General features: G+C 43.7%; 1 protein-coding gene across 2 annotated transcripts in view; it reads right to left on the bottom strand.

Annotated features, from left to right (window-relative positions):
• The window catches only part of LOC110526072 (regulator of G-protein signaling 3), an 85,099-nt gene that overhangs the window by 19,169 nt on the left and 51,918 nt on the right, over positions 1–14,012 (bottom strand). For both annotated transcript variants that reach the window (XM_021606673.2, XM_021606674.2), the window contains 4 exons: positions 10,100–10,211; positions 9,531–9,574; positions 3,580–3,702; positions 2,261–3,025 (listed from right to left, as the gene is read on the bottom strand). In XM_021606673.2, the coding sequence (XP_021462348.2) occupies positions 2,261–3,025; positions 3,580–3,702; positions 9,531–9,574; positions 10,100–10,211 (1,044 nt within the window). The remainder of the gene's footprint in view (positions 1–2,260; positions 3,026–3,579; positions 3,703–9,530; positions 9,575–10,099; positions 10,212–14,012) is intronic.

The following is a 14,012-nucleotide window of genomic DNA, read 5'->3' as shown; positions in this document are numbered from 1 at the left end:
GCCGGCCTATGGTTCATCTATTTAATTTTACGAGCTTTCAGAAGTTGTAAAGGAACTCAAATCTATTGATATTAAGAAAGTGGCTGGCCCGGATGAATTAAACCGTTATTTAGAAAAAAATGGTGCAGAGATCATTGCTGCCCCTCTCACTGACATATTGCATATTTCATTGGTGAGTAATACCATTCAAAAAGTCTGAAAATCAGCCTGTATCACGTCTTTACATAAGGGTGGAGATCTGTCACAGTTGGATAACTATCGTCCCATATCTAAACTGTCTGCACTGGAAAAAGTTTTGGAAAAGAATAAAGGACAAGAAATCACTGTGTTTTCACTTTTTATTGGCTTATCGAAGGCCTTCGACACTGTTGGCCATGCCCTGCTGTTTTATAAACTAAAAAAGGTTGGTTTAAGTGTTGATGCATTGGATTGGTTCCAAAATGACCTTTCTGACAGATGACAATGTATAGCTCAGGAGGGTATTACATCTGAGTTTCGAAGGCTTACAAACAGAGTTCCCCAGGGCTCAATTTTAGGTCCGATCCATTTTATGCTGTATATAAATTGTATAGGGAAGAATGTTGACTCTCCATCTGTATGCTGATGACAATTATTTATTCTAGTGCTAATATTGAGAAGGCTTTTCAGGACTTACAGTTGGCTTTTGATATTATTCAAAGGCAGCTTTTCCAATTGAAACTTGTACTTGAAGTTTATGGTATCCTCTTCCCTGAAAGTTAACAGATGGAGTCACTTGCAGATTGATTGATTAAATTGATAGGGTCACTTCCTTTAAGTATCTTGGGATTTGGTTAGATGAAAAGCTGAATTTTAAACAGCACATTGATATCTTCACCAAGAAACTGAATAACAAATCTTGCTTTTCAATGTTAGTCAGAAAGGATCTTGTTCAAAGCACTTTTTTTTATCAGTACTGGATTATGGTGATGTTGTCTATATGCAGGCCTTCACCTTCCTGACCAAGGCCCTTCTCCCCCGATTGCTCAGTTTGGCCGGGCGGCCGGCTCAAGGAAGTATCTTGATGGTTCCAAACTTCTTCCATTTATGAATGATGGAGGCCACTGTGTTCTTAGAGACCTTCAATGCTGCAGACATTTTTTGGTACCCTTCCCCAGATCTATGCCTAGACACAACCCTGTCTCAGAGCTCTACGGACAATTCCTTCGACCTCCTGGTTTGGTTTTTGCTCTGACATGCAATGTCAACTGTGGGACAGGGGTGTGCCTTTTCAAATCATGTCCTATTTATTGAATGTACCACATGTGGACTACAATCAAGTTGTCGAAACATCTTAAGGACGATCAATGGAAAGTATTTTTATAAAAACCTCTTTTCACTTTGTCATTATGGGGTATTGTGTGCAGATTGCTGAGGATTTGTATTTATTTAATCCATTATAGAATAAGGCTGTAACGTAACAACATTTGGAAAAAGTCAAGGGGTCTGAATACTTTCCAAAGGCACTGTATATATACTTTTCTCACAATTCCTACCATGGCTATTATTGGGTGTTCCATTATTCGACTCTTCTATAGGAACTTTGTCATATTTAGAATAGCCATAGAGTAGTATTTGTGTCTCGGAACATTTGATTATCAATATACAGTTTATCGACTACAAGAGCTACACATTTCCCTTTTAATCTATTCTCCTTGAAGATTGGGCACAGAACTTTGCGCCGTTCTGCAATTTCCTTCGGGACCAGATCATTCATGCCTATTTTTGTGCCAGTAAGACTTTTACCCAGGCTTTTAACCATTATTTTATCTTCAAAGAAAGCAAATTTGAGCTAGTCTGAATGTCAAGTAAGGCTAATCTCAGAAAGATGTTCTCCTTTTCAAGTTCATTAACGTCCGTTTCAATCTTAAACGGACGTTTAAGCTTGTTTGTTGCTTTCTCCATTGTCGCAGCTTTTCATCACTCATGTTGAGGCTTGCATTCAACTCCTTTATATCTGTACTGACTAATTCAAGTATGCCCAGTTTGTAATTTATCGATTTTAACAGATCTGTTTTCACCCTTACCATTCCCGGTGGTGAAAAGCTTAAATCGTCTGTGTCCATTACTCTCTGTCAAGTTGCTTGTTTTCGTAATATTTGTTGATACATGATTTGTTTTGTTATCCAGATTGAAGGTTATTGCCCACCAGTATGTGAAGTGTTAATATTTAGTCTAACGTTTTTATCTTGAGGTGAACAGCACCGCCATCTTACTTGCAGTGGTAATTGCAGAGACTTACCTTCCTCCCTGAGAGGAGCATGTAGAGCTGGTGCACCGAGCCTCCATTCCTTGTCAACTCCTTCCTCAGGGTCTTGGGGGAGGGCCGCATCCAGCCGCCCGGTGGGGGAGCGTGGCCTCTGTCCAGGCGGTGGATGGTGCTGTCGGAGATGAAACGTGGCGAGCGCAGCTCCTGCAGCAGACTGCCCTCGCTAAGCGTGCGTCTGTGGAGGATCATAGGCTCGTCACCACCGCTCACGCCCTCACCCTGCTTCCTAAAGGGAGAGCACTCCCCGATGCTCCGACGTTCCAGGCCGTCTTTGTCACAGTCCTCCTCATCCTCCTCTTCTTCTTCTTCCATGGGTTCTGTGTTGAAGGAGCGATCGAGGAAGCGCACGTCTGGGACTGTGAGCGAGGGGGATAGAGGTATGGCACCCATGCACGCTGTCTCTGACGTCTCAGTGGCGTTCTCTCCCTCACCCTGCTGCCTCTCCTCGTCTCCCTCCTCCACTACCTTCTCCCTTTCCTTCCAGATGCCCGTTCTCTCCAGGCTCATACTGTTGCAGGTTTTACCTATGGTACACGGCGGGGGCGTGAGGGGCAACTTCTGTCCGAGGTCCTCTGTGCTGCGCACCACCAGGGGGATGAGGTTCGGAATATTGGCTGGCGGGCTGTTCATGCTGTAGGGTTCGGAGGAAGGGCCATGCAAGGAGGGCTCTTCGGTGGCTTGACGGCCCAGATTTAGGATACCGAGCTCACAATGGACATCAGCCATTGGTTCCAACATCTGTCAACACACAGCGGGGCAACTCTCAGCTATTCAATCATTGGTTCATTGCTTTAGCTTTGGAGGCGATCTAGAATGTAGTGAATGTGCCTTTGAAATAACTACATTGCAGTGGGATTGTGCAGAATCCCTGAACTACAAATCACCTCAGATCCAAATAACTACATATGTGATCAAGGTTAACCATTCTTCAACTTGCCTTTCTCAAAAGGATATCCTTTTGTATAATTCTAGCCTCATCTGACAGTGCACAGTGTGACTTTGAATGGACTTGATAAGAAACAAACATATTCACAATCCTATGTTGCTAGCCAAAACTGAGGAGTCAGATATGCAGACAGTAGGAAAATTGCAGAAGTTGAAAAATGTACATAACTTTCCAAAAATGTCCTAGTTTTCCAGAAATCCTGGTTGAAAGATTCCTGGAATCAGGAGGGCATAAGCAGGTAATATGGAATTCGCCAACCATAATTTCTGGAACTCCTGGGAATTTTGGGAAAGTTGAAAAGAAGTGGAGGGTGTCCATTTCAATTGGACCCTAGTAGGCAGTGTACCTGATCATGTACAAGTGTATCCCTCTGCTCCAGATGCTTGTCAATGTTCTCCCGCAGGCACTGATGTACCCGCCTCTTCTGCTCCACCGTGTACGCCTCCAGACTGAACAGGCACTCACTCCTCTACAATAGACAACAGAGAAATAGGGGTCGGATTTACTACTGAGAGTTGAATGCTCGCGGTCTTCAGTAACTCAGCTGTCCTACAACACAATAATCTAGAACCTTAGCTAAACATTTTGAAACCTTTTTTGAGGAATGACCGCCTTTTTTGAGGTGGTCTATTGTAAACAAGAGCTAGTCCTGAATCGAATGCGACATTCAATGTGTCAAAACAAGGCTTTAATAGACAGTGTAAACATTTTAGTTATATGTATACAGTCACCTCAAAAATGACCACTGATAAAGATAAGCAAAAATTACCGTCTAAAATAAATAATAAAAATAGTATTGCCCTTTCAAATAGCCTATTTTCATGGAGGTGGCGTCTAATTGTACATTTGGAAACTTGGTGATCCCAAGATGCAACCAAGTTCTGTAATTCTCCTGTGGCTCTTGGACTTTTCATTGCCTCCCAAACCATCCTTTTCACTGTGCGTGGGGACAAGATATACATTGTTCACAGCTACATAATCTGATTACATTTTTTTTTTTTTTACAAGCTAAAATATCAGATTACTGATACTTTTGAAAAAATAGATTTCTTCCTGGATTGCTTTTAAAGGGGGACTGCACATCCTGATTTGGCTTTGTTTTTCATCAATGCTCATGCGGCCTTAACTGAGGGTGTGGTTTGATGTGGGTGTTTCTTTGCTATTCAATCACACCAAAAAAGTCAGTGTAGTAGTGAGTAGAGCGCGGTAAACTAAGCTAGCTTGGCTATGGTGAAAACAAAGTTTTCAAGTTGAGGACTTCTCCCCTCTGACTTGCCATCTCAAGATGGTCAGCTAATTCAGTTTTATGTGTAGGGGCAGAACGACAGATTTTCGGTTACTGGCCCAGCGCTCTAACCACTAGGCATCTTTTTTTGGGTTAGCCCTCAAATGCTAGCTAGCTAGTTTGCTTGATTATTTAGCAGGCATCTTACAGTAAGTAGCCAGTTCGAGTTGAAACATTGAAAGCAAGCTGGCAACATGCATCAAACCTGTCTTCAGGTGCAACGTTAGCTAACTTCCTCTCACATTACACGTTAGGGAGAGGCATATGTATTTAGCTAGTTACATCACAGTATCATAGCAGCATAGCCTGTTAAATAATGACATGTAGCAGCTAGCTATAAAACAAAACGTAGCTACTTATCAACACCAGTCGCAAGTTTTACCACTGACAGCCCAAGTAGGAGCTGAATTACACAAGAATTAATGTTTCTGGCTCATATCAATGCAATTTAGGCCATTTAAAACCAGAGATAGGCTCTTAAGCGGCAGTAGACCTTTAAATTCAGAAAGGATATTCGTGAAAAAATACATTGAAACCTTTGTTTTCCCTTCTGACATTCAATTCAGCATTGAAAAAAGCATGCCTCATAAACGGAAAGTAACAAAGTAATCAGATTACGTTACTGAGTTTGGGTAATCCAAAAATTACGTTACTGATTGCAATTTTGGACAGGTAACTAGTAACAGTAATGGATGCATTTAGAAAGTAACCTACCCAACCCTGTACACATGCGTCCTTTACCAGGCAAGATTACCATAGCACCAGTGGTTTTAAACTTCTTAATTGTTGTCCTAATAGTGGTAAGTGGTATATTTGATTTCTGTTGTACCCATTGCCTGATTTATGAAAGTCAACAACCATTAGTCTTTTTATTTGTGAGTTTGTTATTTTAATGGAATTTATTCATACTATTTCATCCTTCCACAAAATATAGTCCCGAAAACACATCTAGGGTTGCTACTCAAGCCGGCTGGTCATTTGTTCTATTGGTTCGGTTGCTAGAGACGCGACCCAGTCATTCCTTCTTTTTATAACTTCCCTGAATGGGCTGATGAGACCGTGGCAGTCAGATGGAACAGAGTAAATAGGCATTTTAACGTCATAGATTTAGCCGGTGGTAACTTCTGGAATAGACACCGGCTGGAATGCACTTTTAACCAATCAGCATTCAGGATTAGACCCAATTGAGCACTCTCTCCTGTCTCTCTCTATCCAATAAACATACAAAGAGATATTTAAAAAGTAGAATGTAAAAGCAGATTCAATTTTGTTTGAATTTATTTCTAAGAATCTTTAGGGATGCCAATCATTTTTGTATATTTTTTACTTGTTAAACAATCTTTCTCTAAGCGATTGTATTAGTATAAAATAATATAATTTCCTACATTTTTTTATCATACAATATAGCTCAGTATGTCACACCCTGATCTGTTTCACCTGTCCTTGTGATTGTCTCCAGGTGTCGCCCATCTTCCCCATCATCCTCGGTGTATTTATTCCGGTGTTCTCTGTTTTTTTTGTCAGTTCGTCTTGTTTGTCAAGGCAACCAGCGGTTTGTCTCAGTGTAACAGGGTTATATTGGTGATTCCCCTTGCCACTTTATTGTTAAGCCAATGGGTTTTTGGTTTGAGTTTGTCTTGCCTTCACCTACTCAACATGGCATCTTATTGGCTGGTTTGCGTAGCTTGCTTACGAGGGGGGATGTTCCAGTTAGAATCGTCCCAGTGAACAAGCACCAAACCAGCGGTTGCAAAGCACTGTACATCAAAAGTGATTTTTATACTCAAGTGATGATTTAAATGTACAATTTATATCAAATTGTTTGTAAATGTTATTCGAACATCACACATAAGATGCAGCGGTTTTTGGAGAATATTTGTTGTGCATTTTGTTGTAAAGAATTCCCGCCAGTACTAGCTAGCAACTTACTGTGTCTGGTGGGGGGGGGGGGTTAATATATTTTGTACAGTGTGTGAGTGCAGAGTTGGATGGTGAGACGTGCATTGCATGACGTGCAATTTTGTGCCGTTCCTAACAGGTACATTGTTAAATATATTATATTGTAATTGTATTATTTTGGTAACTACCCAGTGAACAAGCACCAAACCAGCGTGTGTGAGTGCAGAGTTGGATGCTGAGACGTGCATTGCATGACGTGCAATTTTGTGCCGTTCCTAACAGAATCAAGCTACATGACTGGTGCTACATGTTGGAGTTCCATGTCGATGACTGATTGTACACAACGCAAGACGAGTACTGTTACATCAGCTCCTGCTTTTCCCCAGTCTCTCTTCTGGTTTTGACCCTTGCCTGTCCTGACTGAGCCCGCCTGCCTGACCACTCTTCCTGCCCCTGACCCTGCCTACCGTCCTGTACCTTTGCCCCTACTCTGGATTCCCGACCTCTGCCTGACCTGTTGTTTGCCTGCCCCTGTTGCTGTAATAAACATTGTTACTTCAACACAGTCTGCATTTGGGTCTTACCTGAAACGTGACTGGCCATGACTGACCCAGCAGACTTGGTCCAGCTCCGCAACGCCATCTCCTCCCAACTCCTCATGCCTCCCAAGCCACCATTGGTAGGCACAAGGAGTTGCTACGCAGTCTGATGGAAAGGTTCCAGGACGTGGCCGAACATCACAACCTAGCATTGGACGCATTTTGGGGGCAATTCTGTGGTTTGCCTACTAGGCAGCGTACCACGACGGTAACCTCCCAGCCCCTCTGTAACCCGTCTGGTAGCAGCGCAATCACCCTGGTATCCCGGGAACCCCGCTTACCTCCCCCGGAGCACTAGGATGGAGATTCCAGAACCTGCTGGGGCTTTCTCTCACAGTACTCCCTCGTTTTCGAGCTGCAGCCGCCTTCATTCCACTGGGACGGCTCGAAGATAGCGTACAATATTACGCTGATGTCTGGGGGGGCAATCGCCTGGGCCATGGCTGTGTGGGAACAATCAGCCGCCTGCCTCAGTGTGGAGGTATTCATGGTGGAGGGGAGAAAAGTTTGAGACTCCGGTGTCCGGAAGAGAGGCTGCCCGGAAGTTACTCCAGCTTCAGCTGGACTCCCTCAGTGTGGAAGACTATGAGCTGGATTTCCGCACGCTAGCAGGGAGGGTGCCTGGAACCCGGAAGCGCTGTTCGATACGTTCCTGCATGGATTATCGGAGGAGGTAAAGGATGAGCTTGCAGCCAGGAACTACTGACTCACTCATCGCTTTGACCATCCGAAACGATGGACGGCTACGGGAACATAGGAGGGAGAAGAGGTCTGATTGCGATCCCAATCGCTCACTCAAGGATCCCACCTTGTATCGGATCTGAGCTTACCCGAGTTCCTCCAAGAGCCTCCGAAGTCTGCCGATGCCGCTCAGTAGAGCTAGGCTGTCTCCAGCCGAACGCGTACGCAGACTTAACACCCAGAGTTGTCTGTATTACAGTACTGCTGGTCAATTTGTGTCTACCTGTCCCTTCAAGAGATCTAGCTCATTGGTAGGAATGAGTACTCTGGTGGGTCTTAAGGACAATTTTGCTTCTCCCCCTACTCGTCCCCCTCTCCATGCTACACTGAATGTGGGGTAACCAGTCCAAGTCTCTCCAGATACTCATCGACGTGAGGGCTGATATGAGTCATATGGACGTTACTCTGGCGTCTGAGCTGGGCATCCCTAGTCAACCCCTCTCCATTCCCATGAATGTTAAAGTGCTGTACTGGCACTCTATAGGCCGGGTCACACACCATACCACCCCCATCAACCTACGAGTTTTCGGGGAACCACAGCGAGACGATCCAATTCCTGATAATTAAGTCTCCGCAAGTTCCTGTGGTATTGGGATTCTCTTGGCTCCAGCAATACAATCCCTCGATTGACTGGTCTACTGGTGCCCTCATGGGCTGGAGCCCATTCTGCCACGCTCATTGCCTGAAATCAGCTCTGCCTGCCCCAGGATGTCTTCCTGGGGGCTTGAAAATTGCCCCGACCCCTCTGCCATTCCCGCAGAGTACCAGGACCTCCGGGAGAGGTTCAGTAAGGCCTGGGTCACTTCGCTTCCGCAACACCGACCGACCAGCCTGATGCGCTGGCACACCGCTACAGCCCTGCGGCTACACTCCCTGAAGCCGAGACCACCCCCCTGCTCCAAAATCATTAGCCCCTCTGCTGTTCGTCCTCTGTTGCCCCGTACCTCCGGTATACTTCCTACCTGTCATGTGTCTAGATGTAAACCCATGTCTCACAGCCCTTTGTCTCCTGTTTCCAGGCCCACCCCTCTCCCCTGTCTCATTGACGGCCAACCGGCGTACAGGGTGATACGTCTCCTGAAGGTTCAACCTCGGGGCAGCGGACTGCAGTACATGGTTGACTGGGAGGGTTATGCCCCGGAGGAGAGGTGCTGGGTCTCCGCTAGGGACATCCTGGACCCAGGCCTCATCTCTTAATTCCAATGCCGACACCCGCTCAACCAGGTGGCGTCCCTAGAGGGGAGGGTACTGTCACGCCCTGCTCTGCTTCACCTGACCTTGTCTCCACCCCCCCTTCCAGGTGTCACCCATCTTCCCTATTATCCCCTGTGTATTTATTCCTGTGTTCCCTGTTTGTCTGTTGCCAGTTCGTCTTGTTTGTCAAGTCAACCAGCATTTTTTTCTCAGCTTCTGCTTTACCCCAGTCTCTTTTTCTCTTCCTCCTGGTTTGACCCTTGCCTGTCCTGACCCTGAGCCTGCCTGCCTGACCACTCTGCCTGAGCCTGCCTGCGTTACTGTACCTTTACCCACTACTCTGGATTATCGACCCCTGCCTGCCTTGACCTGTCATTTGCCTGCTCCTGTAATGAACATTGTTACTTCAATGCAGTCTACATTTAGGTTTTACCTGAAACATAATACAGTATTTGTATTTTGTATGGAAATTTGTCTTCTTGCTTTCTTATTCGAAACCAGACACACATTGTATTGTTGGATTTATAAATAATAAGTCAAATAATTAAAAAGAAATTACAAAAGTTCATTCATGTTTACCTCTGTCCAGTGGATGATGTACAACCTCAAAACATCAACAGGAACTGTACGGGATGAGAGAAAAAAGACATCTCACACAGCATAGAGAAACGGACAGCAAATCCCACATCCTTAAATAGACATTGTTTATCCTTTGATCGCCTCATCCAAAAATTCATCCTTTATATCACTTCCATCCTCTGACATTTCCAAGTACAGACGAGTAGGGAGGAATTTGATAATTCAGCCCTATAGGACATTCCCACATAGATCCCCCAGCTGATGAGTGCTGCTATGGAGTGTAACAGGAAGGTCAAGGATACACAGCCCCCCCTGTCCTCCCAAACACCCTGTCCATTGTTCGAAGCAGACAAGGCATCAATGGGGCATCAGCTGAGCTCCAGTTCCAAAGTCACTGAGGCCTCCACAGTCCCCAAATCCACCCGGACCCATCCCTCCAGCACAAAGAGGTCCCATCAGCCAACAAAAACACAACACAGGCGTGTTTGTAAGTGTGTGTGCACTATGTGTATCTATGTCTAACTCGTGTGTGTGTGTATGTGTGTGTGTGTGTGTGTGCGCGCGCTCACCATCCCGCAGGCGGAGCTGGTGGAGGTACAGGGGGCTCTGCAGCACATTACAGTGGCCTGCCTCATCCTCCCTCGTCAGCAGCATCAGGTCTGTGTAGATGAGCAATGTCACCTTCAGGGGGAGACAGAGGGCAAGGCACTGAGTCACAGAGCGTAGTACACAGAACAAAAATAAACACAGTTACAGTTCATACTAGGAAATCAGTCAATTTAAATAAATTCATTAGGCCCTAATCTATGGATTTCATATGACTGGGAATACAGAGATGCTTCAGTTGGTCACAGATATCTTGAAAAAAGGTAGGGGCGGGGATCAGAAAACCAGTAATTTGCCTCATGCAGGGTGACAGATCTCCTTCGCATAGAGTTGATCAAGATGTTGATTGTGACCTGTGGAATGTTGTCCCACTCTTTTTTTAATGATTGTGCGAAGTTGCTGGATATTGGTCGTACATGTCAATCCAGAGCATCCCTAACATGCTCAATGGGTGACATGTCTGAGTATGAAGGCCATGGAAGAACTGGGTCATTTTCAGCTTCCAGAAATTGTGTATAGATCCTTGCGACATGGGAATTATCATGCTCAAACATGAGGTGATGGGGCAGATGAATGGCACGACAATGAGCCTCAGGATATCGTCACGGTATCACTGTATATTCAAATTGCCATCAATAAAATGCAATTGTGTTCATTGTCCATAGCTTATGCCTGCCCATACCATAACCTCACCGCCACCACAGAACACCTCTGTACACAACGTTGACATCATCAAACCGCTCACCCACACAATGCCATACTGCCTGGTACATCTGTGCCTACTGAAGATGGTTATGAAGTCTAACTGCAGTCAGGTGAAGGCCCTGGTGAGGACAACGAGCACGCAGATGAGTTTCCCTGAGACAGTTTGACAATTTTTGCAGAAAGTCGATCGGGCAAACCCACAGTTTCATCAGCTGTCCGGGTGGCTGGTCTCAGATGATCCCGCAAGTGAAGAAGCTGGATGTGGACGTCCTAGGCTGGCGTTGTTACACACGGTATGCGGTTGTGATGCTGGTTGGATGTATTGCCAAATACTCTAAAACAAGGTTGGAGCTGGTATATGTTGGAGAAATTAACATTGAATTCTCTGGCAACGGATCTGTTGGACAGATGCCAATCGCACTCTCCCTCAACTTGAGACATCTGGGGCATTGTGTTGTGTGACAAAACTGCACATTTTAGAGTGGCCTTTTATTGTCCCAAGCACAAGGTGCACCTGTGTAATGATCATGCTATTTAATCAACTTCTTGATATGCCACACCTGTCAGATGGATGGATTATCTTGGCAAACAAGAAATGCTCAATAACATCGATGTAAACTAATGTGTGCACAAAATGTATTTATTCAATTTTTTGTCTTTGGAATATTTCAGGAATTTTTATTTCAGCTTATGAAACATGGGACCAACACTTTACATGTTGCGTTTTATATTTTTGTTCAGTGTATATACAGTCAGCTCCATAATTATCGGCACCCTTGAAAAGATCTGCAAAAAAGACTGTATAAAAGAAATGGTAACACTTTATTTGGAAAGTCCATCCATAATACAAATACTGAGCTATATTATTGTATTCAACAAAGGAATGGATAAATTACATTATTTTATACTAATACAATTGCTCAGACAAAGAGATTTTGTTTAACAAGTAATACAAAATAAAGAAATAGTGGTAAAAAAATATTGGCACCCCTGTTTATAATGCTCTTACACCATACCCTTGTGATGATAACGACACTGACGCTTTTTCTTAAATGTTTTATGAGATTGGAGAACACATTGGGAGGGATCTTGGCCATTCCTCCATACAGGATCTTTCCAGATCCTTGATATCCTTTGTTTGCTCTTACGGCTGCTGTCCTCTATTCAAACCACAGGTTTTCTAAGGTGTTCAAGTCCAGGGACTGAGATGGCCATAGCAAAATGTTGATTTTTGTGGTCAATTAACACTTTTCTTTGTGGATATTGATTAGTTCCTGGGGTTATTGTCTTCCTCGAAGACACACTTGTGGCAAAGTGTCATCCTCCTGGCAGAGGCAACCAGGTTTTTGGCTAAAACCCCCTGGAACTTGGTAAAGTTTATGATGTTGTTGACCTTAACAAGGGCCCCAGGACCAGTGGAAGCAAAATAGCCCCCACCATATTCTACCTTCAGAAAATATTCACACATATTTTCCACATTTTGTTGTGTCAGCCTGAATTCAAAACGGATTAAATTGAGATTTTGTGTCACTGGCCTACACACAAAAATGTTGACAAATGAATTAAAAATTAAAAGAAATGTCTTGAGTCAATAAATATTCAACCGTGTTGTTATGGCAAGCATGAATAAGTCCAGGAGTAAACATTTGCTTAACAACTCACATAATAAGTTGCATGGACTGTGTGTGCAATAATAGTGTTTAACATGATTTCTGAATGACTACCTCATCTCTGTACCCCACACAAACAATTATCTGTGAGGTCCCTCATTCGAGCAGTGAATTTCAAACACTGATTCAACCACAAAGACCAGGGAGGTTTTCCAATTCCTCGCAAAGGGCACCAATACAAATTAAAAACAAAGTAGACATTGAATATCCCTTTGAGCATGGTGAAGTTATTAATTACACTTTGGCTGGTGTATCAATACACCCTGTCACTACAAAGATACAGGCATCCTTCCAAACACGTCATTGAGTACCACTGTTCATAATTTCAAGCATGCTGGTGGCTGCATCATGTCATGAGTATGCTTGTCATCGACAAGGACAAGGGAGTTTTTTTTTATAAAAAGATACAGAATAGAGCTAAGCACAGCAAAATTCTTAGTTCACTCTGCTTTCCAACAGAAACTGGGAGACAAATTCACCTTTCAGTAGAACAATAACCTAAAACAAGGCCAAATATACACAAGAGTTGCTTTCCAAAACTTTGTTACAATTTTGCCTTAAATCTGCTTGAAGATCTAGCAGTGATCAACAACCAACTTAAACTTGACATTTTTTTAAAGAATAATGTTCAAATATTGTACAATCCAGATGTGCAAAGCTCTTACAGACTTACCCAGAAAGATTCACAGCTGTAATCACTGCCAAAGGTAATTCTAACAGGGATGTGAATGCTTATGAATTCAGAAATTATTCAGACCCCTTGACTTTTTCAACATTTTGTTACGTTACAGACGTATTCTGCAATTGATTACATCGTTCACCCCCCCCCCTATCAATCTACTCATAATAACCCATAATGACAAAGCAAAAAAATATTTTTTGAAATTTGAGTAAATTTATTAAAAACATTTTAACTGAAATATCACATTGACATAAGTCTCAGCAATCACTGCCTTATTGCCTGTCCCTAATGGGTCCCCAGTCAAACGCTTCCTTAAACACTAAAGCGAGCAGGCCTTTCTAATAGACCTGGCCCGGGTATCCTGGAAGGACATTGACTTCATTCCGTCAGTAGAGGATGCCTGGTTACTCTTTGAAAGTGCTTTCCTCACCATCTTAAATAAGCATGCCCCATTCAAAAAATGTAGAACTAAGAACAAATATAGCCCTTGGTTCACTCCAGACTTGACTTCCCTTGACCAGCACAAAAACATCCTGTGGCGTACTGCATTAGCATTGAATAGCCCCCGCGATATGCAACTTTTCTGGGAAGTTAGGAACCAATATATACAGGCAGCTGGGAAAGCAAAGGATAGCTTTTTCAAAGACATTTGCATCCTGTAATACAAACGCCAAAAAGTACTGGGACACTGTAAAGTCCATGGAGAATAAGAGCGCCTCCTCCCAGCTGCCCACTGCACTGAGGCTAGGAAACACTGTCACCATGATAAATCTACGTTAATCGAGAATTTCAATAAGCATTTTTCTATGGTTGGCCATG

Source organism: Oncorhynchus mykiss, chromosome 6, assembly GCF_013265735.2.
Source record: "Oncorhynchus mykiss isolate Arlee chromosome 6, USDA_OmykA_1.1, whole genome shotgun sequence".
NCBI classification, from domain to species: Eukaryota; Metazoa; Chordata; class Actinopteri; order Salmoniformes; family Salmonidae; genus Oncorhynchus; species Oncorhynchus mykiss.
Note: the sequence above shows the minus strand (reverse complement) of the source record. Positions and strands in the feature narration are given on the sequence as shown.